General features: G+C 43.1%; 1 protein-coding gene across 9 annotated transcripts in view; it reads right to left on the minus strand.

Moving 5' to 3' along the window:
- Positions 1–27,832, minus strand: part of LRGUK (leucine rich repeats and guanylate kinase domain containing) — a 95,252-nt gene that overhangs the window by 13,426 nt on the left and 53,994 nt on the right. For 4 of the 9 annotated variants that reach the window (XR_004954095.1, XM_036231131.1, XM_016148757.2 and 1 more), the window contains exons 13-16: positions 26,464–26,577; positions 24,172–24,373; positions 23,751–23,846; positions 5,048–5,187 (exon numbers count right to left, since the gene is read on the minus strand). Coding sequence is in view for 7 of the 9 variants with exons in the window: in XM_036231131.1 (XP_036087024.1) it covers positions 5,048–5,187; positions 23,751–23,846; positions 24,172–24,373; positions 26,464–26,577 (552 nt within the window). In the remaining 2 variants the exon portion in view is untranslated. Of the gene's footprint in view, positions 1–2,824; positions 4,411–5,047; positions 5,188–11,022; positions 17,315–23,750; positions 23,847–24,171; positions 24,374–26,463; positions 26,578–27,832 lie in introns of those variants that run through there. The other 5 variants (XR_004954094.1, XM_036231133.1, XM_036231132.1 and 2 more) reach the window with 4 other exon arrangements.

Here is a 27,832-nt window from a genome sequence, read left to right on the forward strand (position 1 = left end):
GAGGAAACAGATATAATTGAAATTCGGACAATTACGCTTCTTCTAGAAGGCAAAGACCGTCTGGAAGTCACAATAACTCCAGAGCAAAAAATGGTCACTAAGGCGTCATGACCTTCCTGTATGCTCCCCAGGGAGTCAGACATGCAAACAGGGGGCTGGGGTGCCATCAGCGAGGGATAATGAAGCATAATGAGATCTGACAAGGAAAACACAGGAACTTAGATTTTTGTAACCAATAGCACATGCAAGTGTCGTATAAATAAAAACTTCCCATTGGATAGTGCTTGTTATATACTTTTTGCAGCAAAAAAGAGCTGTACATTTTTTTTTGTTTTGTTACTCACACCTGAAAATTGTATTTAAGAAGCAAGGCTGATGAAAATTATATGTACAGTTCTCAGAGAATCTTTTAGAGATGTTCAAGTAACGTGCTCTGGGAGTCATTCAGAAAAGTAAATACCCTTTAAGCTATGAAGAGAGAAGAAATAAACCAACAAAGGATTGTATAAGAAAGGAATGAGGAAATGAGTAAATTGAATACTTTGTTAAATTATTTAAACCCATATTAAATTATGGCTATATACAGAGAAAGCATTTTATATTGATAAACTATTCGAATGACAAACAAGAAAAGTGATGTTGCGGGTTTTTTTCAGACTTGAAGAGCAAAGCATAATACTCTTGGACATTTTTTTCCCAACAAAGACAAGTCAGTTGGGTCCTAGAGTAAGTCCCCAGTGACTTTAGATACAAGAACTAAAAACAGCTGCCAGTATGTCAGGAGTCAGTCACACTGAGAATCTCCATGCTCCATTAGCTTGTTTTCTACTTCAAGAAAAAAGGCAGTAGTAGAAGGGCTAGGGATACACTGACCTCGCCCTACCAGCGGGAGCTGACCAGGGGATGTCACTACCAGAATATATATTCCATAGGGGCAGGGGCGGTCCACCTTGTTCCAGTACCTAGAACAGCGTCTGGTCAACAAATATCTGCTCTACGCTGAAAAGCAAATCCGGATCCTACATATAAGGCAGGAAGGCCACAAATTCAGGGTGGGGAGAGATGGATGAATGAGGAAAAAGGAAGGAAGGGGGAAGGGTAGGAAAGGGGAGGGAAAGGAAGGGCGGAAGGGGCTGTGATATTGCCATTATACAAAAATCTAATCTATTTTTGAGCGTTGACATGGTATCTGATAACCTTGACAAATGCACTTATTTCCTAAATTACACTGATTATTACTTTTATTTATTGAGAGATAATTGACTAATAACATGTGTAAGTTTAAGGTGTACAACAGCTGGGGGCCTGAACTCTCCCCTCCCTGCCAGAGATTATCACCATCGCGACTAACATTTGTTTAATGCTCAACAATGCATAAAGAAGTTTCACGTGCATTTGATATAATAATTTTGCAAGGTGGACATTATTAGCTCCACTTTGCAGGAGAGAAAATGACTCCTCGTAGCAGCTAAGTGACTTTTATAAGATCATCCAGTAGGTGGCAAGACTGTCACATAAACTCAGAGCTGGTGCATTTTTCTCTCAGGTCACGAAGCCAATAGTTAAAGGTAGACAGAAGCAAGTAGATCAAAAACATACACAGACCCAAACACACACAGAAATATACACTTACCCAACAGGTTGTGACGTGTGCGCATGTGACGACCAAAGAATAGGATGGACCATCCATGAGACACACAAAAAACCGGTCTCATTATTTGACATACACCTTGACATACACGGAGCTACGCACTATGCACACGGAAAGAGTGGGGTGTGAGAACGGAGGGATCAGACCGAGAGACCCCGGGGCCACGGTGGATTCTGGGGCAGGTGTGAGTGGAGAGGAAGACGCAGTCTTTAACATACATGGGAAGAGCGCCTCAGAGAAACAGGACCAACAAAGCACCGACGAGGGGAATTTCTACCGTCCCTCACTGTCAAATGGCTTTCTTGATAATTTCCAAAGATGAACACATTAAGATACCCAAAAAGCACAAAAATTTCTACTTTTTTTTTTTAAACAATTTAAGATACAGGTTTTTGACAGAGGAAGTTGCAATTACTGTCTTCGATCCACTAAAAAGTTCTAAAAAATACATGAAAGTTTATGTTGGGAAAGTAAAATGACAAAAGTATCTTCTCCTAAGGGGTATAATGAGGGGCATGCGATATAATTTTCATGAAAGTCCTTCCCGAATTTATGAACGCTGTATAAAGGCTGTTTGTGTTCTCCAATACGACACTGTAACAAACTCACTGACGCTTCTGTTGTGACTTTAAAAAGGCACGTTGCTACGCACAATGTTAATGCCCTAGAAAATACCTTAAAATGTGCTAAATACTCAGCATTTCAAAATAGCGTTGAATTCATCATCTTTATAAGAAAATGGGGCACTACAAACAATCGGTAGTTTAGTGTTACATTTGCACCAACTTCTGAAGAGTGAACCTGTGGGTTCTTAGGCGATTCGGGTTGCTTTTCTACGAAACGATTGTGTCCCACTGTCTCCCCAGCTGCACTGACAGGCGGTGGGTTCCAGCACTGTTGTCTTCGTGAACAGGTAACTGCCCACCCTCTACCACCCGGCACTGTAGGTGTTCTAGGCTAGGCTCTCTGATGCCCTGGGTTATGCGGCTGAACACTTGCTCAGGCAGGTGACCGCAGGAAAGGAGTGGCCCAGGGTGAGGTTCTTTTTGACGACAGGTGGTAACACCTGCTTCCCTCCCCCACCTAGCACCACCAAGGGGCCACCAGCATGGAGAAGCTAGAAGAGGAAGCGTGTGCTTTTTCATCGCCCGCTTCCTCTTCTAGCTTCTCCATACTGCCCATTAATCTTATATGGAAATGTTAGAGATGAACTATTGGCACGAACACATAGTGTGGATTTTTTTTTTTTTTTCATCTCTGGGTAGCTGTGTGCCCTTGACCAGAGAAAAGCTATCTTTAATTAGGCCTGAAAGTTTTCTAACAGGAATATTCGGATTGGTCATGTGTAAGTAAATCATGAATACCCACTAACCCGCAGAGGACTGCAAATCGATGGTGTGTTTCCCATCAGTGGGTATGAAGTTGTGTTCAAGCACATGCTAACTGGGACACAAATTCCTCGTTAAGGAATCAAGGTGGCCCAGGATTTGTGTTCTGGAGTTTACACTCTGGATGTGCCATGTCCTGGGAGAGATTATTATGTCTGAAAATCTAAGCTCCAAGAAGCATGAAGCCGCACCATCCAGGAAGAAGAGAAAGCAGGGGACTGACCTGAGAAGAGCTGGGCTTCCCGGGAAGGACGGGTGCTGATGGCTTCCTTATGCAGAGGGGGTGCCCCAGGGTGTGGCAGGATCTCAGGGGTCAGTTCTAAGCAAAGCTTCTAGTAGGGGAGGACATGGAGAATATCAGAGCCACTGGCTCAGAATGGGACTCAGGGTCTTGGACGAGAGGAATCTCCGTGGTATCCAGGTGGTCTGGAGGCCCTCCTCCAATTTTCCAGGATGGTGTACAAGCCTCAGGATTCCTGAACTTAATTCAAAGAATAGGCGTCATCCCCACTCCTAATGACTGATATTTGGTATCCCACAGATCCTGGTGGACAGGAACAATTCTGGATTTAATTTATTTTGGATAAATACGTGGTCAAGTATCATGGTTCAAATTTGTATTATTTATAGATGTTTAGAGCCCACTCAAGGCTTCTAAGAAGCCATGATCTGTAGCAAGTGCTCTGCCTTTAGCCTTGCCATGGAGAGGTGGACGAACAATCTAATGTGATCTGTGTGGTATGGCCTGGAAATCCAGCTGGGCCGATTAGAGTCCCTTGCCTTCTGCAATATGAATTAAAGAGCCCAAGAGAAGTTGCTGGGAATTATGGACACGGAGCCAAGAGGTCGTGGGGAGTTGGGGCTGGTGCCCGTGAGAATGAGTTCAAATTATGTGGGCGGAAAGCCTGAGTGAGTGCAAGAGATTGGGAGGGAGAGAGGGAGGGAAGAAGGGAGGGAAGGAAAGGAAAAGAGGATAACAAAACCATTTACGAAAGAGAAGAAGCAGAGATGAAAGGAGCTCGATGTCTCTGGGAGGAGGAGACAGCATGTAACTTTCCAGTCCTGGCTCCTACTTCTGCGAGGGCTGCACTTCATCTGGGCTCGCGACGCACTGTGAATCTACTCGTCGTACTTTTTATAATGCAGCCACCTCTTACTTAAGCTGACTTGAATGAGTATGCTTCTTGCACATCCAAACACCCCACTCTTACGACTAAGTCAGAGCCGAATGCACATGCCTGTTTATACTGCAGCCTCCGACTTTTCATATGAAGCACCCAGTCTGATTCTTTTGACCACTGCTTATGGTTCTGACTTGCGGAGATGATGTGATTATTTGCTGAGAAGAGGCCAGCCTTCATGGCACATATCCTAAGAGTTGACAACCAAAACAGAAGTTCTGTCGCTGCTATGACTTAGACCACTCCAGATTCCCAGATCTTCACATCGAAACTATCACGAATGCAAAATGAGCACAACCTGACTTGAATGTAGTGCCAATTCTGCATTCGACACTTCTGCACATACCGACGTCTCTGAGTTCTCAGAGAACCGACTCGGGACTAAACTACATGACTGGTTTAAATACTGCCAAGTTATAAAACATGGGCTCTTTGAGTGAACTCACTCTCACGACTCAGCACAAGAACACTGAAAATTAAATCCCAACAAGAAAGCCGGTTTTCCCCGGAAACACATATTTTCTCAGCATTAATTCTACTGTCGTGCTTTTCTATTCTTGCTAAATAGAAGAGCTTAGTGTCGGTCTTGACTAGGAGCCTAAGGGGAAAGGTACTCGCAAAATCTGAACTGCACATTCCATCTTTAGAATCCACGTCTATTCTTAGAGGTGTAGAAAAGAGGTGAAAAAAAAACTTGTCTTTAGATGACACTAGTCAGAAAGTAGTTTTGGTGAAACTCATCAGTCTGGAAGTATCAACCCCCCTTTGTCTGACACTGTGCAATGATGCCCCGTGGTGGCTTTACCCCGTCTCTCATCCCTCCTTACCACTGGAGATTTTTTGGCTGTACGTTTGGCCCATAATTTCTCAAAGTAGTTTCTGTCTGTAGAACGCAGTAAATCACATGAACTCATATCCCTAAACTTTTCGGGAGACTCTTCGGATTTCAGCTGAGGTGTCTTAGTATCTGGTAGGGGAGGAAAAAAACCAAAGTTTAAAATAAAAGACATAAAAGCAGAAAAACCAATGTTTAAAATAAAAGACATAAAAGCAGATTTCGGCTGAAGTGTCTTAGTATCTGGTGGTGGTGGTGGGGGGGGGGACAAATGTTTAAAATAAAAGACATAAAAGCAGAAAAAGGAAATTTCTGAAGTGAAATAAATGCTTTGTGTTTGGATTTGTCCGAACACAACAAACTGCATTTCAATTTGAAAGTAAGATACCTAAGAGTATGTCAGAGTAAGATTATGATTATTGATAATAATAAAGTCAGCCCACAGCACCTGGTAGACTCATCCTGGGAATATACTTTGTGCTCAATCAATACAGCTTTATGAATGGAATTAAAGCAAGTAAAATTTGGCAAAAACAATGGATTCCAGATCTTTAACTGAAAAGTCACCCTTATAATTACCTTCCATTTGATGAAATTCTCATTAAAGACTAAAAAGAAAACAGGCAATGCTAAGAAGAGAATGAAATGGATGAGGTCACTTTTTAACAGAATTTATTAATAATGTCTAATGCCTCCTTTAAAATATTGGAATGTCTAGAGACCTAGAATAAAAAGAATCTAAATTTCTATTACTGCTCATCTCTAGAGGGCCCTGGTGTAAATACCTTTGCATATATAAGAGTATCAACACTTTCAGTAGTATTGCTTTCAAAATACTAAAAGAAATAACTTCCTCATGTACCACCAGCCAACGTGGCTGACTGAGCAGAGGGATAACATGTAACAGGCGTTTGTTTTAAGACATAGCAAAGCTGAAACCAAGAAATGGAAACTTCCAGGTGTTGGAAGTGAAGTGAAGATTACGAGGCAGAGGAAGGGGAATTAATGCCCAGAGCTCAGGGTATATGGGGAGGCGGGGGGTGGGGGCGAGGTACCTGGCCTGAGAAGAGAGACCAGTCCCTGGGGGCTAATGTGCAAGGCCCCAGCTGTGTGACAAGGTGAGAAGTTAGAAAGGGAGTGTCTGCAGATCTCAGCACACAAACCGAAGGACTTTGCCCGGTCACAGAGTCTCACCTGGACTGAGTGCGGAAATACCTGTAGAAAGTTGGACCTGTAAACCTGGGCTGTCTGCTGGTATGGAGTCTGAACTTGAACTCCCACCGAATTGGCTGGCAACCCCGAGCCAATGAAACAAGGTGAAAGCTGCTGCAGGTAGAGGAAAAGTGTTTAATCACGGTAGGGAAATCTAAAGCTCTGCAAACCAGCACCTGTCTGGGGGGGGGGGGGGGGGCGTGGAGACTCCGAAGATGCAACCAACAGGCAAATCCGCACCCAAGGCATTCTGGGAGAGAGAGCAATCTGAAATGGCACTGTAAAGGAACTGGAGTTATGATGCTCACAGTGATAAAAGGAGACAACCACACGTGCGGAAACGTTCTCTGTTAAGTTTTCGCGTTGGGAGAGCTGTTCAACCCATATTGGTTGAGCACCTACTATGTGCCAGACACTGCCTTGCATGTTGGGGATATAGCAGTACAGTAAGTCCTTCACCTGTGAGAAGTACATTCTCACGGCGGAGACAGACGAAGAGCACTTCAGATAATGTCAGGCGGCGGTAAGTGTGATGAAGGACCAGGAAGCTGGATAAGAAGATAGAGTGAGGGGTGGGTGGCGTGATAGTCAGAGGAAGTCCTCTCTAAGCTGGTGACATCTGGACAGTGACAGAGTCATGGAGGAAGGCATTCCGGCATCTGGGGGCCAAAGCTTAGCAGGCAGGGTGGATGGCTTCGTCCAAGGACCCGGTGGCACGCTTAACACAACTGAATTAAAGAATTCAGGATGGCTGAGGCAAGTTAAAAACAAGATGAAGGGGCTGGATCCTGGGCTCATTTAAAAAAAACAAAAACAAAAAACAACCCTTGCCCTCTTGATGGGACTCTAAGAGCAGAATATTGTGAAAAAGACCAGATCAATTTCTAGAAAAATGATCTCTCTCTCTCTCTCTCTCTCTCTCTCTCTCTCTCTCTCTCTCACACACACACACACACACACACACACACACACACACTCTCTCTCTCTCTCTCTCTCTCTCTCTCTCTCTCTCTCTCTCTCTCTCTTATTCAGAATATAGTATTTGTTCAGGGTTCCTTTTTCTAGATTTCTGAGACACAAGCCATTTGTGATATGGTATAAACAAGCCAAGTTCAACCTGATGATACAATGCAGCTGTAATTCCAACAATTTATGTCTTAATGGTTCCTCAGCAACAAACCATTTTGGGCAAAGGTAATGTATTTAAAATACTATTAAACTATATTGTAATGCCACCATTTTAATGACTTAGACTTCTATAATAAACAGTTTCGAACAGTTCTTAATATAGTTTCTAATGCCTTAATACATCAATGGATAAGAGAGTCTATTTCTCAAAAAAAAAAAACCATAATTACCAATGTTATAATATCCTGCAACAAGTTCTTAATGTCATCTTATTCGAAGTACCTAAATTAAAGTCAACCTTGAGGCAACATTAAAATATTTATATATTTATACACATATATTAAAATTACAGTCTACAAAAAGTACCAAGTTCTTCAGTATATAGGCTAAATTTTTTTAAATACTTACAATGTAGCATAAATGAATTTAATGATGCATGACAGATTTTAAAGTTACTTTATGGATTAGTGTCATTACCAAATGCAGGAAAATATAAGTGAAATATCCGAGACAGGTGGGAACTACATCTCAAATTAATTCTAAATAGCTTAGACCTTTTTACTTAGAATCATATCCCTTTGCAGTTAAGTGACTTAATTCTGTATACGACATTTTAAAAGATAAGCATTAAATACAACACAAATAACAAATGCGGTAGAAGCCATGTACCTAGGAATAAAACATTTGTATATATATTTAGTATTACATAATCACACAGACTAAACTGGGCCTTTTACTGCATAAAAGGAGAAAATAAAAGATGTTGATGATCTCATATTACAGGTCCATTATCATGTTGATAACTAATAAGAAAACTAGAATCTGGGGGTCTAATTTCATTAAAATTAATACAGTTGACCCTTGAAAAACAGGGGTTTGAACTATACAGGTCCTTTTTTAGGTAGATTTTTTTCAATACAGTAAATGTATTTTATGATTTTCTTAACATCTTTTTCTTCAATTTACTTTATTGTAATATACGGTACATAATACATATAACACAAAATATGTTAATCAACTGTTTATGTTATCAGTAAGGCTTCTAGTCAATAGTAGGCTATTAGTAGCAAGGTTTTTGGGGAATCAAAAGTTACACATGGATTTTCAACTGCACACAGGGCTGGCACCCGTAATCTGTTTTGTTCAAAAGTCAACTGTGTTTTGAAAAACAAAATCTCTATTTGAATAACCAATTTTCTTATACTAATGAGATTACATACATAGCAAAACAACTAAGTCAGTCTCCTGTCCAAAAACAAGACTAAAGACGTTTAAATATAATTTTTAAACATTTAAATAAAACCTTGCAAAAAATGAATCAACACCAGGGTTTGTTTCTCTTTGAAAACACTTGGAAATGTATGACTTAGAAATAGGCTTTAATTTTCAGACAAAGAAATCCACAGAGAGCTAGACGATTTCAACATCATTCATTTTTTTCCCTCCACTCAAATGAGCCTTTAAAAAGAAAAACTATGTTTATTTAGGTAATAGTGAGGTAATAGTAATATATTAGGTAATAAAAATACTGTGTTCCATTTTTTACTAACAGGAGTAATTTATACGTACCATGATTAAATACACATACAAAACATTAACACCTATAAAATCCCTGCAAAGGAGTCTTCAGTACTGAAACGTAACCAGAAAAGGGGCCGAAAAACAAATTAAAGCACAATAATCTGCTATACTGTTAAAAGTATTTATTTATTTTTAATAGGTTACATAATTTTTAGTGGAAAATTAGGGAAAGCTCAGTTCATTAGGAAGTGTTTTCACAAGACAAAAGGTGCTAAAAGAACCTATTTTTTTTTTGATGGTTCGCGTAACATGAATTTATTTATTTTTTATGGTGACATTGGTTAACGAAATCCAGTAAGTTTCAGCTGTACACTTGAACAGTAAGGCACATACATATTTATACTGTGTAAATCTAGATTTCTTTGTCATGACATATTTGATCCCCTTTAGTCCGTCTACCTCCCTCCTCCCCCCACTCCCTACCCTCTGGTAAACACTAGTTCATGTCCATGAGTCTCTGTCCTGTTGCTTTGTTGCTTTTAGGCTTATATCCCACATTTAATTGAAATCATGTGATTTTTAACTTTTTCTGTCTGGGTTATTTCACTCTGCATGATTATCTCAAGGTCCATCCATGTTGTCGCAAAGGACAGAATTAAATCTTGATGGTCTTGTCCATCTGTCTTATATGAAAGGAATAATAGCAACTAAAAAAAATTAATCATTTCACATAATATCCATAACAATTTTCGATAGCAAAAGAAGCTCTTATAGTAGAAAGCTACTGTTTAAGTACAAGGAATATGGTGATAATGTCTATGTTACGTATGGTAAAATGAACATACTTAAGAAATTATTCTAACTGTAACGTGTTATATTCTTGAATGTCCAATCAAAGCAATACTCAGCTATTTAAACAGAGAACAGATTCTACATCAGGATAAAGGAAAGCATGTGAATTTGTATCATCACACGGAGAGATGAGGTACAATAAATCTTTCTATTGAAATGCAAACTTTGGAATGTCTTCAGTAGAGTTGAAGCAATGAATTCAGTATTTGGACACTGTATCCAGAATGTCTTACTTAAAACATGTAACAATAGTACTCGGAATTTCAGTTCTTATAAATGGATGAGTTTATTATAAAGTAGTTAATGGACACTTTGTAGGAGATCCCATATGTGGCATAGAGGATAATTTCAAGAGCTGAAACTTGACACATAAGATATGAATGTGTACAGAATTTCGGAAAGGGAATAAAAAGAAAAGGGTAGTGAGACCGGGCAGAAATAGGCTAGAAACTTTTAGGGAGCTCCAGTACACACCAAAGATTTCCCCTCCTTTGGGCAAATATGTTTGATAATGAGATTCCCCATGTGACTTCCATCCAACCTGACACCCCACCCCTCTCTGGTAAGTGTGGTCTTTGCTCGCTAAGGGTCGATCCTTCAAGAACAACTTTTTCAGAGATGTTTCCTTGGTTAATTCCTCCGGCAAGGATATATTTGGTCTTCCTTCACTTTGTGTCTCTGTCTTTGTCCTTGGAAACTGAAGGTCGTTAGAAATGGTGGCTTGTGAATGCCAGTCTCTGTCTCAATGCACCACAAAAAGAAAATGAAATGCCCACTATCCGAAAGTTTATTCCTGTGTTAGGTAACTCGGCAGCATTTACCATTTAACCAAACTGAAACGCAGAATATAAATGCCTTTGATTTTATCAATAATGAAATAATAATGGTAAAAATAATAAGCATTTGTTGAGGATGTCCTGTGTATTAGGTAAGCTATTACAAGTCTTTTCTGTGTGTATCACAAGTACATTTCAATGCTGCCTGTGAATGCCCATGAAAGAACCTCTTAAGTAACATTTTGCTGAGCTACAATTTCTTTCCAATATTATTCTAATTCTGCCTAAGCCCTTCAATTCAATCAAGGTTGTCAATGTTTTTAAAAGGATTTTCAGAGAAGAGCATCCCATTTGCCAAATATTTCCACCTAGTTTGAATGGTGGTGTCCTATTCTACTTAATGATAAAATGCTATTTAAGAAACAAACTATATAAATGTCTAACCCAATGTACTGTATACTTGAAACTAATAATAGAATTTTTTTTTTTTTTTTTGCCGTTCACACGTTAGTACTAATTAAACACATAAACACTTACTCTATGTTAGACATTGTTCTGGGTGTCTTCCAATATATTAACTCATTTAATTCTCACAATCATCTTGAGATAGCCGATATCATCATCTCCATTTTATACATGAGAACTTTGTAACTTGCCCAAGGTCACACGGCTAGATGGTACTAGAGAAATTTCCAATGATTATTTTCACTTTCAGTGTTACTTGAAATCATGAATTTCCAATCTTTCTTAAAAAAAAAAAAGTCTTCAGCTTTCCTAATCATAACTACACTCTCCGTATCACCTTTAAAAGATTAAAGATTTGGTCTTCTCACATTATTGATCTATCAACACAAAGAAAGTTAGGCTCTTCTTATGCTCTCTTCTGAATGCCTGGTCAATAAAGAAAAGTGATTTCTAGAATTCTGTCTTTCAAATTGAACTAAGCAATTAATTAAATTCATATACATACTGTCCTAGACACTATATAAATTAGTGTACCATAACTTTTTTCCTATAATGTATTTTTAAAATCCCCTTAGGTGGCTTCATTATTTTCGAGTCTTAGTATAAAGACATCCTTGTACATACATTATTTCCTGATAATTCCCAGATTAGAATTACTAGACAAAAGATACGAAAATATTTAGGGTTTTGATAGATACTGTTAAACTGTCCCCAGAAAAGTTGTGCCAATTTGCTTTTTGGTGATGACACAGAAAATGTACTTACTTATCCTCAGCTTTACAAAGAACAGGTGTGAATTTGTTTTCCATCTTTGCCAATTGAGTACCCAGAAAAGTCCATTCTGTTTCAATTTATAGTGAGGTTAAATAATTTTTGACATATTTATTGGCCATTTTTATTTCTTCTTTTGTGAATTAGCCAATCATGCCCTTGGTCCAATTATCTTTTGAGGTTTGGAAATAATTGATTTAGCTCTTTAAATATTTGAAGAAGGCTCTTATGCCCAGTGGAACTATTATCTCTGTTGATGTGAATATGAGGGATCAGACTTCCTTTTAAAAGCTGAAGATTACACTAGTTAATAGAATGATTGAAGTCCATAATTTTTCCCCATAAAGAGCACTTTGCTGAGAAACAGAGCAACTGAAAGTGATATGAACTTGATCAGTGTAGCCAGAAAAAGACAATTTAAAAATACTTATTTATATTCTAACAATTAAAACGCAGAAGTTTCCCTTACACCAAGAAAATCAATAACAGCAGTAAAAACCTCTCACCAGAGGCGTTGATGACCTTTTCTAAACCCTTCCCTGGACCACAAAATGCTGTCCAGTTGCACTGAATCTTGTACCACCAAACACAAACACAAACACAAACAAAAAAATCCTACACTATCGTTGACTCCAGGGAAGGAGGTTAGAGCTTCCTCCACGTCAAATGAAGAGAAATTTAGCTTCTCACTTCCCATTAGTATCCTCATGAAAATACCTTAAAGAGCCTCAGAAACAGCTGCCCAAAGAGGAAGCCAGTACATTTCTCAATTCCTCCACCAAAGTGAGGTCCTGGTGCCTCTGAAACACCCCACATGCAGCTCATAAAAAAAATAAGTGTCTGTCCTCAGTCCTTTCACAATCCATCCTCTCCTGTATCCATGCAAATCAAATCATCCCCGAATCTGCCCATCTCTGCCACCTGCCTTATTTCAGGTCCTTCCTGTCATGACAGTGGCTTCCCTGCCATTCTTCTTGCCTCCTCTACGGCCCTCCTTAAATCTATCTTCTATACCGTCTCTAAACAGGTGTCCCTAAGAAATTTAACTACTCCGTGGCTCCCCATTGGTAGATCAAGTTTCTAAGTTCATTTGGCACGGCACAGAAGGCTGGATTCACATATGCCTGGAGCTCTCTCGACATGTGGATCCTCAGAATGTTATGCCTGTTCTTGCCTCCGTGCTTGGGCATATGCTGTTCCCACTTCTGAGAAACCCGCCCCTCTCTCCCGTCAACCTGCTAATTTTGCAACCTTGAAGACTTAGCTGAAGGACAACCTCCTCTTGGAAGTGTTTCCTAATCCAATTTTCACATCACAGGCTGAATTCACTGTCCTTTCGTGGTACCTATGACAGTCTGGAAAAGTTAATAAATAATTTTCTTGTCTATTCAATGCTAAACTTAGCCCAGTATGCAGCGGGGCCTCCCACCGCCCAAGTTACATGGTGTTGTGATGAGCCCTCTGACCTGTCTCCCCTGTTGAAGGCCGGGCTCCTTGAAGTGTCCTCATCATTTCACTGTATGGAGCAGCTCTCAGGGTGTCTGACACATAGGAAGTAATCAATGCTTGTTGAATGAAACGACTTAATAAAAATGTTATGATATGTTTAAAAATTCACCTTATTACTTTCATCTTGGACAAACCGGATAAATCAGAGGGCAATTACTAGCATAACTTAAGCTTTTCATTTTACAAGAGGACCCCTGGATCCTGGATTTTAAAGATATCGATTTCCTCTACTGCCCGTTAAATAACATTTAACATACATGCAATCTTGTGGACACACACATTTTGTGAAAGAAAGGTGGATTTATACAGGCATTTAGTCGTCAATTACATTTTTTTAAAATAGAGTGCCAACCACAAAAAAATAAATTAAAAAAATAAAAATCAATAAATAAAATACAGAGCGCCAGACACAACTTAGCATGCCACTGTGTACTTACTATAATGAACATTAAATAAATATACTATAACTTTTTAAGACTTGAATCTTGGATTCACTGCTTTGCTCACATGTATTCTCTTCTCTGGGAATGCAGGCTCCATACACCTTGGATGGGCCCAGCGGGTATGTCTAAAAGTGACCCTGTGCCCAGCCAGAGTAGCCAGTTGATTGCTTTAAGAATGAGCACCTGACACAAGCTAGGACAGATACTTTCCCTGAACTTTTTTTTTTTTTTAATCTTACGATTACGGAACATTTGTGTTAATCCCGTTCTAGTAGGAGCTGCCAGATGTCAAATGAGATGCAAAACTCGAGAAACGGTAGTGGCCAACTTGCCTGCTGTGTGCAGAAGCTGATAACACAGTCATCTGTAGCAAAGAGAACGAGACCGACATGGAGAAAGAAGCGGAGATGAGAAGTGATGAGAGTCCAGGAGATGACAAAAGCACTGGGGATGACAGAGATGCCGCAGATGACGAGAGTCCGGGGTATGTTCAGTGACGGGCCCCCATCTCCCAGCACCTCTGCCGACCCCGCCCATCGGTTCTGTGGAGTCCCCTCCCTTCTAACAGACTCACGCAAGCTTGCTTGGGGTCAACTCCTGTCACAGGCCAGCAAAGGAATCCTGACAGTACAGACGGGTAAATGAAAATCGAATTTGCCTGAACTTTCTCCCCACTTATTCGTTTGTTTAACTGACTTGGCCAGATCTGCATAATGAAGATACGAGCTAATTTACATGAGTTTCCTATTCGGAAGAAGGAAAGTATTCATTCATTTTGAAATATGTTTCAAACACAAGTTTAAAGCAATAGCTGCCAACGCACATGTGAAATGTTGGGTCACGGTGTCCTGCAGGTAAAGAACTTGTCCTCTTCCCTCCAGAGGACTCCCACAAATTAACCGTGGGAGAGACCAAGACCCAGAAACTGCAAAGGCTTCCTTCTCAGAGTTCTTGCTTCTGGACCCCTCAGTAATGCAAGACGCACCGGAGACTTTTCGCGCAGCGAATATTTCTAATGAACAGAACTGAATGGCAATGCGGCGCTGCGTCAGCAAGAGCTGGACTGCATGTTGGAATTCGTATGCGTCTGGGCACCACGGCTCCCGGCTGACGCCAACCTTTATGGGCACCCCTTTATGGGGGCTGCTCCTGCAGGCTGCGATGGCAAGCCTTGAAAGCAGCACCAAAGTGCAGGGACGGGCGGCTTTCTGAGCAGCGGGTGGCTGGCCAGCGCTGGCGGGCCCTCCGCCTGCGCGGACGCGGGCTGCAGAGGGAAGTCGAGGCACGGACCCGCGTGGCGCCCAGCCTCCGCTTTCCACGCGGGGACAGCTCTCCGTCAGGGGGCACGGACGTGACGGTCACAGCTGGCTCCAGCAATGGCTTACACCTTGGTGCTCTGACTGCCCCTGGCTCGCAGTCTTCCCTTCCGGCTGCCCTGCTCCTCAGCGGACACCTGATCCTGATCCCGGGGTGCGGCAGGGCTCCTGTCCTGGGGTGCTCCCCCAGGTTTTCGGGTGCGCTTTTCTTTGGTGTGCTGCCTGGAAGCGCTGTCCCCATGGACAGAGCTCTCTCCGGTCTGACTGGTCTCTCTGACAGGCTGCTGGGAGGGGCCCGCACCCCCCTGCGCTGGAAGACCCGAGGCGCTCTCTCCCCGCTGAGACCTCCGGCTCTTACGACCCTCTGCTCTCCGTGGACGCTCCCTGGGCGCAGAACCGGCCAGTGCGGACTCGGCAGAGGCCCTGGCACCCGGGAGAGGCCTCCTGCGTGGATATTGACCCTCCTGAGTTGGATGATCACTGCTGACGGTTGTTTCGTTTTCTTGAGATAACTCTCCAGAATTCTCTTTCAAAGATGGCCCTTTTTGGGACACGGCTACCTTCGGAACCAGGTCGTCTGGGGGGAGGCTGGCACGCGTCTTTTTTCTGGAGTACTGTACTTTTTCCTTCTTCTCTTCCAGCGATTGGGGATCTTTAGGCACCGGTCGGTCGTGGGCGGGCTCGGGACTTTCTGGAGTAAGGGCCTTGCGTCCCGGGTCCCCCTGGCGGCTCCCAGGAGGGCTGGGGCCAGGGCGTTTGGACGCCCTGGAGCGGGTCGGTCCGCTCCGGGATTCGGGCTGCAGGGCTGTCGGGTGGATTCTGGGCCGCGTCTTTTTCAGATGTGCTGGTCCTTTAGCTGTCTCTCTTTGGATAGGGAGTTTTTTTTTCCTAGCTCCCGTCTGCTGTGCCGGCTCTCGGTTTTGGGGCGAGGCCTGCGCATCTGGAATCTTCTTGCTGGACGAGCGGCCTACTCCGGGTGCTTGCTTCTCCTTTGCCGACTTTGGCTCATGTCGAGCCCCCACGTTCTGAGGCAACTGCTGCTCCCCAAAGGGCGTGGGAATGCGAGGGAGCCTGACGGCCTGAGCCCCCTCTTCCTGGGGCGGCGCGGGGGCGGGCTGCGGGGCGAGCTCCTGCACGGCGGCCCCGAGAAGAGGTAGCTTCACTTCCTGAGGACTGTGGCCCGCGTGGGGGCTCGGATGCCGTGCGGGTTTGGGATGGGGAGGGCTGAGGAGAGGCAGTTTGCCGGGGTCTCCTTCCTGAGCTGGCGGAGGCCTGGGAGAGGGGGTGGCGGCTGGATCGGAGGACAGTCCTGAAGCCGCCTCCCTGCTGGGCGAGAGCAGCTTGGGTGTGGGCCTCCGACTCTGCAGCGGGGCGAGGACCCGAGGCTGCGGCAGCCTGGTAGGCGCCAGCCAGACTCTGGGAGGCTCGGCCCTTGGGTCTTCCCTGTCCTGAGTCTGCTGGGTCCTTGCGGGGTCCTGGGGATGTGGCAATCCTGGGTGAGGAGTGTCGACCCGGACAACTTCTGCTTTTGGGTTTCCCTCCTTTAGGGGTTGCTGAGCACCTTCCGGAGGTGGTTGGAGCGTCTTGGCCCCATCAGGGTGGGAAGGCTCTTCTGGGGGATCACGATGAGAACTGCTGGGTGGCAGATTGGCTGACTCAGTCTCCTCATCCTCGGTTCTCTGGGGGCTGGAGGATGTTGGGCCAGGCCCCTGTGGCGGTTCAGCTGGTGGAGGGCCAGTGACGGCCACCGTGGCCTCACCGGATTCCTCGTCCTGGTGCAGCTGAGGGCTGTGGGCTGCAGGTGAGTCAGGGCGCTGGGCAGGCCCCTGGGAAGGAGTGGTGGCAGGCTGGCCTACTTCACCTGCTTTCCCGTCGGATGTCTGGGCCTCACTTTCAGAGAGATTTGTGGTTATTGTGTTTGAAGAAAGATCTGACTGTTGACCGTCCCCGTCCTTCTGGTTTGGGGCTAAGTCTCGGGCCTGCTGGGGACTACCAAGACCCGATGAGCCCCGCTGTGGAGTTAGTTCAGTGTTGGCGTGACTATTGGGAGGAAGCTCTTTTTGATGGGTTGCTCCCTCCTCAGTCTGGGAGGGGGCGCCGTTCTGATTCTCAGAGACCTTTGCATGGACCTGCACGCTAGAGAGATGCTCTGTTATCTGGCTGTCTGCTTGCAGTTTTGCCAAGCGCCTTGGGGAAGGAACCAGGTGTGCTGGTACCCCGGAGGGGGTCTTCTTATTAGAGGGGGCCTTCTTGTTAGAGGGGGCTCCTGCTTTGACACAAAGAGAAGTTAGCTAAAAATATCTTAACAAATATGACTGTGTAACTTTAGAAATTAATAAAAAAAAACACATCGTTCGCATTTTTGATGCACATAGGCCCTTAAAAGGAATAAAATTACACATATAAAAGAATTTAACTGTCCCTTCTCATTGGGGATCCTATGTGCCTAGAATTCTTTTAGTGGAACTTAGGACAATTTTAGTCACCTGAAAACATAAACTTCAATGAATAAACATAAAGAGGCTTAGTCACAGAACCAGAGTTTATAACCAGATCTAAGAGTGGCAAGAACATTTTCTAAGGGAATGATATTAAAAATTTTCATGGTCAACGCTGCTTTTGATGGTAGAAACTAGAAGATGGACATCTAAGCCAGATGAAGTCCCGTTTGTTTCCTTGTTTAATGGCAGTCCCCTCAAAGAAACTACGAGAGTTACGTCAGTTCACCAATACCTAGCAACATGCATGAAGCTCAGGAGGCACTCAGCAAACAAGAACTGAATGAAAGAAGGAAGGAGAAAACAGATCCGATGGAAGCGTAAGCTACTCCAGAGGATCCGTCACCACCCCCCAGGGCTATTTTTTTCCCCCTCTAAATCCACCCTGGTTTCAACAGTGGCTCTCAGTTCAAAGAACTAAATATAAGACCTGAAACAATAAATTGCGTAGAAGAAAACATAGGTACTAAACTCAAGGACCTTGGGTTTAGAGAGGATTTTATGAATTTGACCTCAAAGGCAAGCGAAGTAAAAGCGAAAATAAATGAATGGGACTATACCAAACTAAGAAGCTTCTGCACAACAAAAGAAACCATCGACGAAACAAAGAAGCAATCTTCTAAATGGGAGGAGATATTTGTAAACAAGTCCTCTGATAAGGGGCTAACATCCAAAATATATGCAGAATTCATATAACTCGACAACAACAACAAAACAATCTAATTAAAAAATGGACTGAGGACCTGAACAGACACTTCTCCCAAGCAGACATACAAACAGCTAACAGATATATGAAAAGATGCTCAACATCACTGGTTATTAGGGAAATGCAAATCAAAAGCACAATGAGATAGCATCTCGCGCCTGTTAGGATGGCTACCGTGAACAAGTAATAAGTATTGGAGAGGTTGTGGGGAAAAAGGAGCCCTCAGACACTGCTGGTGGGAGTGTAAATTGGTACAGCCACTGTGGAAAACAGTATGGGGGTTCCTCAGAAAACTCAGAACTACCCTATGACCCTCTTCTAGGCATCTGCCCCCAAATTTGAAAACATTTATCATAAAAATGTATGCACCTCGATGTTCACTGCAGCATTATTCATGGCGGCCCAGACATGGCAACAACTGAAGTGTCCTACAACAGATGACTGGATAAAGAAGATGTGGTACATACACACAAGGGACCAGATATTTGGCGACGGAAGATTTGGCTTTGGGTGGTGAGCACACAGTGCACATACAGATGATGTATTACCGAACTGTACAATCGTATTAACCAATGTCGCCCCAATAAAGTAAAAAAAACAAAAAACAACCTAAAAAATGGCTCTGGGAGGCCACTAGCAGTGGTCAGTGTTGCAGAGGGTAACTGCTTCTTTGGTCACCATGACAGTAAGTTCTTGGAGTGGCTCTGGTCTCATGGACACAATCACCCCAGCAAGCACTTGTTAATGACAGAAGCCCTGATATACTATGATGGCCCGTATATCACCTTAACTCAGTCCCAAGGACGTGGCTCTGAAATGCTAGTGGTCGGAACCGGCACGCCAGTCTGAAACAGCCTTGCAGAAACTAGTCTCGGCTCGCTTTGGGGGACGGCTGATACTCAGAGGCTCCAAAGCAAATCAGACTTTCCAGGTGGTCCCCCAGGAGCTGACCATGTCCCTGGCCACCAGCCCCCCCTCCCCACAAAGCATGATGAGCTTGGACTACTCCGGGTTCCCCTGAACCTCTTAGTGGAGGGCTACACCCTTTCTATGCAGTCAGCCACGTGTCTGTGGGGAGGGGAAGAGGGGGCCCAAGGAAAAGCTCGCCCCTTAATGGGGTTTCTGAGAGGGTATCATATTAATCATTCTCATCTCCCTAGTTTATGACAGTTATAAATTAAAATACAAATTTAGTCAAAAAACAAGGTTAAAATAAAATATAAGAACAGTGAAAATATCTAGAATAGGCAAATTCATCGAGACAGAAAATAGATTTAGAAGTTACCAGAGGCTGAGGTTGAGTTATTGATTAATTGGGTACAGAGTTTCTGTTTGGGGTGATGAAAAATTTTGGAAATACATAATGGTGATGGTTACGCAACACTGTGAATGTAATTAACACCACTAAGTTGTACACTTAAAATGGTTAAAATGGCAAATTTTGTTATTTTTTTTTAACACAGTAAAAAACTAATACATAAAAAGAAAAATATAAGAATAGTGAAACCCAAAGCTGAAGATTCTTTCCATCTTTAAGCCTTCCTGGTTTCCTATGATCGGACACATGAGGATCCGCCCCCTGTAACTCTCACGATTTTACAATTCACATAATTTGGCAAACAGTTTCATGCCCTTTATTAGAGAGAAAGGCACTACTTTATGGGCTCGTAAATTGACCAATTATCCCATTTGACTCATTATCACTATCATTTTCCTCTATCATTAGTCACAATTCTGAATAACGGTTTTCAATTATAATTTTATTTTATGATCTCTACAGCAAGAACTTAGGGCAGACGTTGGATCGGCTTTTTAAAAGCTTTACTGGAAGCACCTAGTCCAGAAATAGGCTGTATGGAGACAAATGGAGAGCAAAGGTATCCTGGGTTGTGAATATACTGATTTTTTTCTTATTGTTTATAGAAACTATATTGTTTACTCAGGCTTTTTGTAGTCCTCATGTTTTAGAAATGAACATAACCTGCATTGCTACAGGAAGAATAATTTAAGACAATTCTGTACTTTAACTGATATACATTTTTATTAATGGTATATGTAAAACTCTCAAGTGTTTATTTATAATCACTCTGCATCTAAAGTTACTATTTTATACATGTGTTACACGAAAATTCAATTAGTCTCTCTCTTGTTGAAGATTTACGTTTCTGGGTCCTGTTATACACTCAGAAATGATAACTTTGGGCTTACTTTTACCATTTTGTGCCACTCTCATTGTTGAAAAATAGAAATTAAAATTTGCATTCTCAGTTACAAATTAGCACTATAAAATGACTAAACATCAAGCCATCTGTTATTACTTCAAATATTTGGGAATAACGTGCAGTCTGCATTGATACGGAATTCTTATAAGAATATTCCTACACTACAGAAATTAAAATGAGGGTGACCCAGCTCAGAGCTGAGGCAAAAAAGTGAGAGCCATCGGGGCTTGTGGCAGTGACATTCGCTCTGAGGTGATGGTGGCTACGGGTGGGGGACGGGGGAGGCTCTCGGGCAGTGAACCTGTGAACTCCTGGCCCATGCTCCTTGGCATGTACCTCACAACCCTGACACTCGGAGAGGTAACTGACTTTACTCTTGGGCCACCAGAGACAATGTAAAAGCTTATTAATAGGGATTTCGTTAATTAGAATTTTTTAATACCCACTTACTTGAAAAATGTCTGGCCTCCACTAAGTCACTTTGTTTGCAAGTTTATCCTTAAGCCATCAACTGAATAAAAGTAACTTCCTCCACAGATTAACTGTATAAACAAGACAAAGTGTTTGGCTTCTTAAGAGAAACACGTTATTTTCTAAAATACTAAACCAGCCAGAAAAACAGGAGCTGTTGAGGCCAGTGATTTGCTATATTAATTACGAACTCTCCCAACTCTTTTTTTTAAAGCTGGGATTCTATTAGTCAATAACTGAATGGCCCACCTTCAGTTATTAAGTAATCTGAGATTTTACAAATTCTATATTTCATACTTTTCATTAAATCAGACAGGCCTAACCTAATTAGTCCCAATAAATGAAATTTTATTATACACACTAAAATGGGAGTCCATTTTCCTATGTGCACATTATCCGGTCTATTAACTTCTCAAATGGCCACTGCGCCCAGCACTCGGTGTTCTTGACGGCTGTGGAATGAGATGCAGGGACCAAGCCCTGCGGGCTGTGGAGGCGGAGCCGGGCCCAGTGAGCGGTGCCCTCCGAGCTCCGACTCAGAAACATGCTCTTCTCAGCTGCTCAGAATGGTCCAGGCTCAGGGGACTGACTCAAGCTTATCCAAACTCACAAGGGGCTGATTTAAAAGCCAGAACACCAATTTATTAATTTACACTGGGAGATGGGCTGGCCTCAGGGAGCAGGGGAGGGTTTTCTAACGTAGGGGACAGCCCCCACAGGGACGGGGCCACCCAGGGGACCAAATTAAAGATCAGAAGGTTGCTGGGTTAGCAGAGACTGAAAGCAACGGGAGCCAGATTTCCTCAAGAGAAACTTCCACCAAGCTGCGGAAGCCTCATTAGACAGGCCGCGCTTGCTGCTGGACGGGCCCAGCTTTCTGAAGCCCGAGGCCCTAGTGGAGAATCATGGGCAGCATGATTAGTGCAGCGTGGCTCCTAATCTCACACCCCCGGCCTACGGGCGGAGTGCAGACCTCCGCCCCTCCATTAATGCCCGTTTTCAGACAGGTGCTCTTTCTTCAGGTACATTCAAGGCAGTAGGTGGTGTCCTGGTCACTTGTCTCCTGTGAGACGTATGCAGAAGAGAAATCTCAGTCATCACGTGTTGAATGTTACTAGCCTCACCTGCCCACATTCCAGAATTCCAGGGTCATCTGACCTGGGGTAAGTGCGTAAAATTGCAAAACAACAAAATTAGTTTGAATTCTGGTGAAATTATGACCTGGCCCGCCTCAGTCCAGCTAGGATGCAGCCTGGCAAGCAAAACGCTACTTGGTCAGAGTCACCAAGGCTATAAACCACACGTACACACAAAGCTATGGGACATCTACACAGTGGCAAGAGTCTCGAGTCCACATTTTACGGTATGCGACATGTGATCGGGGTTCAGTCCATCGAGAGGCCTTTTTTCATTATTATGGTGGTAAAATACATGTCACAGGAAATTTGCCATCTTAACCACTTTTGGAGTGTACGGTTCATGGCATTAAGTACATTCACACTGTTGGGCAACCATGGCCACTATCCATCCTCAGAACTCTTTTCGTCTTGTAAAACTGAAGCTCTGTACCCACTGAACAGTGACTCCCCTTCCCCCTCGCCCCCCAGCCCATGGTGACCACCATTCCACTTCCGTCTTTATGAGGCTGACTACTCTAGGTACTTTTGTGACTGGCTCCTTTCACTTAGCATAATGTCCCCAGGGTTTGTCCCTGTTGCAGCAGGCGTCAGAATTTTTTTTAAGGCTGAATACTGCTCCACTCTGTGTATGTACCACATTTTGTTTATCCATTTATCATTCGATGGACACTTGGATTTCTTCTACCTTTTGGCTGCTGTCAGTAATGCTTCTATGGACATACATATCTAAACATCTGTTCAAGTCTCTGCTTTCAGTTCTTTGGGGTACCCAGAAGTGGAATTGCTGGGTAATTCTATTTTTAATTTTTGAGGCATCACCATGTTGTTTTCTAGAGCAGCTATACCATTTCATATTCCCAATTTCCCTACATCCTTGCTGTTCTTCTTCTTTCTTTCTTTCCTTTTCTTTCTTTCTCCCCTCCCTCCCTCCCTTCTTCCCTCCCTTTTATTTTTGTAGTAGCCATCCTAATGGGTGTGAGGTGCATTTGGGGGAACATTTTAAACACATTTCAAACTGCTCATATACCCACATTCTAAGTTAGGGCTTTAGGATCCTGCATCTGAGGAGATGCTCTCATATATCGTGCATTCTAGCCGTTCACACACCACGGGGCGCGTGGGGAGCCTTCAGTTCCATTCTGCAGGACAGAGCACTGAGGCTCGGAGCAGCTAAGCGGCTTGCCCAGGGAGCAGCAGGGCCAGAACTGGGCTCACACGCTCTGACCGGCGCTGCTCCTCTATGCTCCGAGGTGCAACCTTGTGAGGACTGGGGCGACGCGAGGAAAAGGGGGAAGAAATCTCTTGGACTGAAACGACGCCAAATACACGCCCAGGGAGCAGAACAGCATCTCACGGGACCCTAAGGGAGCCAAACTTCTGGAAGGCTGAGTTCTGACCCAGGAGGCTGATGACCTGCCATGAACCTCCAAGGCCCTGCCTGGCACGTCCCCAAAGGGCAATCCTTGGAGGTCCATTACGGTCACCGAGACGAATCCGGAGGGCTGACTCCGTGCAGCTCGCCCAAGGGGACGACAGCCCCAGAGGAAGTATGGGGATTAAAGAGTTAGAACCAGCCTTAGCCCGGCTGATGAGGATCCAAATAACAATTCACAGACTCGTTTTCCTTTCTGGCAAAGATTCTGGCACAGAAGGACTAGGACAGTACCTGCAGTTGGAGCCAAAGTGCTGGCAGTTTCCTCAGATAATCCGAGGTATTCTCTGACGAGCTGACTCAGCTGTTTGTACGCAGCATCCAGATCATCTGCAGGAAAGGGGACAGTGTACAGAATCACATCAAAGCATAGTCAATTTGCAACTGTTGGTGGGAATGATTTTATAGCTACATTTAGTTTTATGAATATTGCAGGTAGGCAGAGTTCTACGAAGACCCCACCACATGAACAAGCCCTGGGGACGGCCCCTAGGGCTGAGGACAATGCCTGGCAAACAGCCAACAAGGAAACAGAGGCCTCCGTCCTACGCCCCTAAGAAACTGCTTTTCCCCAACAATAATAATATACTTCGAAGCGAATTTTTCCCCAGTGAGCTTACACTTCAAAAATAAAGTTTTGCTGAAAGTTACTAACCTGCATTGATTACTGCATCGAAGTATCCTGGAAATTTTTGATTAATTTGAACATAAAGGTCCACTCTGGAGACAGCAAATTCAATCTCTACACGACTAAATAATCCTTTTCTCCGCAAATGTCCCTCATACTTTTTCTTGTTCATGGGCACCACCAGGATATATCGAGGCTCAAAATAGGAATGTTTCAAACTTCTTACACCCTACACATTGAAAGAAAATAAATTAGCAACAGACACAAAACTTGGAAATCAGTGTGGAGCTGTCTGACAACATACAGTATATAACAAGTAGTATTACGTTGAAGAATTTATTTGTATAATTAGCTATTATTTTCCTATAAATATCTCAAGGTTGGATTACTTCTCCCTGTTCATCAAATATTAAATTTTCATCGGAAATATAAAAATCCATTCTTCCTGGTATCCTCTAATGAATCATTCTAATGACTATGACTGCTAAAAAAAATTACTGGATACAGAGAGGTACACTCACAGCAGTACTGCACCTTTATTACTGAAAAGTAATTTCGAGTCTACATTTCCAAGGGTGTCCTGCAGCATCAGGAGACAGAGATCATATCAGAGACAAAAGACTCCTCTGTCACCCCTTTGCCATCTCCTGTTCCTCAATCAGTCACCTGGTTGGCTGGTTCCTATTACAGCTCACAGCCTCTACCCAGGGCCTGAGAAGGTCAGGCTCATGATCCCCTGAGCCCAGGCGCTCAGGGCAGGAAGCAGTGGCAGCTGGTGCTGTGCAGACCTGAGGGCTGGGTCACGGGGCCGCTGCTCTCCAGCTACTGCAGACTCAGTGCGAATCGCCCCAGCTCCCCGGGTGCCCGGCTTCCCCGAGGGCGAAATGAGTTACTCCAAACGGACTCCACAGTGCCTTCCAGCTCAGTCCCACAGTCAACAGTTTAACTCAGTGTTCGAAATCTTTGTTTTAAAAATTCAGGGGAAGAAATACAGGCTTTTTTTTTTTTTTTTTAAACAATTTCTAAAAGATTCAATGACAAGGGTAGTTTGAGGGAAAATGCTTTTGCTGGGGAGAATCCGGGGAATAAAGCCTGACTGATAGACTCAACCTCTTGGAAATGAGGAGGCGAATGCTCTCACGAGGGGAAAAGTCGAATGGGAACCAGCACGCACAGAACAGCTGAACTGGCAACGGGAAGCCACGGGAGCTGGGGGCGTCAGTTTTTGTTTCTTCCTTGTCCAAGGAAGACATTTCTGCAAAAGGGCGGGTTTTTTTGTTGTTGTTGTTGTTTGTTTGATTTTGTTTTTTGGTTTTTTGCTTATTAGCACAGAAACAAGGAAAACCTTTTTAGAGGTGCAAAACCATTATCAAATGCAGAAAGATAAGAATTGCAGGATTTTGAAGTTAGGGAAAGTAAAGAGCTGGACGAAAGGTGACCAGTGTCGCTGAAGTCAGGGGACACTTACACCCCTACAAGGAGGCACAAAGCAATCATGGTCTCCTGCGCTGGGAAGTTATGGAGAAAAAAAGTCTTGAGAAAGATTTACTTGATAGTAAAGGAACACAAGATGTGCCCAGGTTTTCTGTAAGTCTGTGCTAATGGAATTATTTTATTATAATTTGTTTTCTGACTACAAAAGTGTTATACTGCTCAGTAAAGGTAACTTAAAGGAAAAAAAAAACCTGTTTTGAAAATAAAGCCATATATATATTTAACTCTGGAGCTTCATTTTGGAGAAACTTAGATATGCTCTAATATAAAAGATCACTGGGAGGAAATGAGATATTAGGACAGAGAGAAAAATCTCCTGAAATCTGCACGTCTAACTCATTAAGGAATGAACATATTGCAACCAGCGAACAAGTGGGTCCAACGACAGCACAGCCCACACGTCTCCCTGAAGAATGGAGGAACAAGGTCAAGTGCATGGAGTTGCCACTGTCCTGAAGGGCAGGGAACCAGCTCCACAAGCCCTTAGAATCAGGCTTTATCTAATATCGTTTTATCAAACAGAGACCAGGCTGTACAAAGAAAAAGGATAATTTAGGATTCATCCGGAAAATAAATCTTGAGGGCCAGTTTTACTCGTAATAAATGTGGGATTTCTTGTGTTGTAATCTAATTCCTGTCATGTGATCTTTCACATGTCTTACCTGCCACATACTAATTACCAACTTAAAATCTCAGTTTTGCACGCATTCCTCTTGCGCCTAGTGGTGTGCTTTCTGCACACTGCAGCCCCCTCCCAACCCGGAATGCACGTCTACAAACTCACACACACATGAAAAATAAGTTGGCTGAATGGAAAACACTTACTTCTATTTCCATGTGAATGCAGCTTGCTAAACCATCTCTTGCGATACCTTCTACGGTGTCCCTATTTAATCCGTAACTGTGGTTACCATAATTAAATGTTAGAATGAATTTCCCCTGAAAGTTGAGAAGTACAAAGATTTCAATATAGCAGCTGTTATAGTAAATTTAATATAAGGAAAATTATTCGACGTCTTACTTCTATACGACTCCATAAAACTTACCGATATTAACAATTACATACGAATGGCAATGGATCTATAAACGCTAATATCGAACTGTGATACAGAAATTCATTCAGAATTTTCAGCTGGTAAAAAAAATTAAGTTTTTGGAAATATCTGCTGACAAATGTTAGAGGAACATGAAGTCACTGAAGATTGATAGGACAGGTCATTTCGACTACCTACCCACTTCCTGCCAAACCTGTACCACAAACCTTCATTACTGAGAGAGCAAAACTAATAGTTCACCCTTTGCCTCAGCCATTTGGGCTACACCAGCATACCGGGTAGCTCAGAATAAACTTGCGCTCTTAAAAGCCTTGCATTCTCAGATAAGCCTGAAAGCCACGAATTACAGGGACATCCTAAAACCCTTATATTCTGAGATAAGCCATAAAAACCAGACTCATCCTATTTTTCCTTATAAACATCACTTTTTATTGAAACTGCCTAAGGAACTGTTGTGGGCACTATAGTCATTTGCAGTATAAAAACTGCCCAGTTCTTCCCAAGCTATACTCTCTTGCAAAACAAAACAAACAAACAAAAAAAAGTACATCTCTCAAAATTGTCTGAATTTTTTTTTTTGATAATATCATGTTTATGAAACCACTAGGTCTAATCTAAATTAGAGAATGATGACCACAGAAGGAATAAAAATGTGGACAATCCTGGCAACTCTGACTCCTCACATGCATGATTTTGAAATAAATAACGAAGTGAAATGCTGAAGGCTGAATCCCATCACGAGGCAGCATCTACCCGGAATGAGCCTCCTGAACCCGGATGCCCTGGGGACCTGTGTGGTGGGGGATGGGCTGTGTGTGTGTGTGTGTGTGTGTGTGTGTACGCGCGCGTGCATGCGTGGTGGGGGTGGGGGGGCGGAGTGCTGGAAGGCCAGGAGACAGACACAGGGTGGGATGGGTCTCTGGGGTACGTGTCTGCTGTGAACGAGGAAAACCCGCCTCACGTCCTGTAATCAACAGAAGTTTATATCACGCACCCTAAAAGTTAAAAACTCAACCGTAAGTATCCTTAATATTTTACTCCCTCGATGTCATACCCTTTGTTCCGTGGAACAAATACTGTGATTCCATTTTTTTTAAAAATACAGGTTTTATATCTAGATAGATAGATGCCTGAATATT

This window comes from Rousettus aegyptiacus, unplaced genomic scaffold, assembly GCF_014176215.1.
Source record: "Rousettus aegyptiacus isolate mRouAeg1 unplaced genomic scaffold, mRouAeg1.p scaffold_m13_p_13, whole genome shotgun sequence".
NCBI classification, from domain to species: domain Eukaryota; kingdom Metazoa; phylum Chordata; class Mammalia; order Chiroptera; family Pteropodidae; genus Rousettus; species Rousettus aegyptiacus.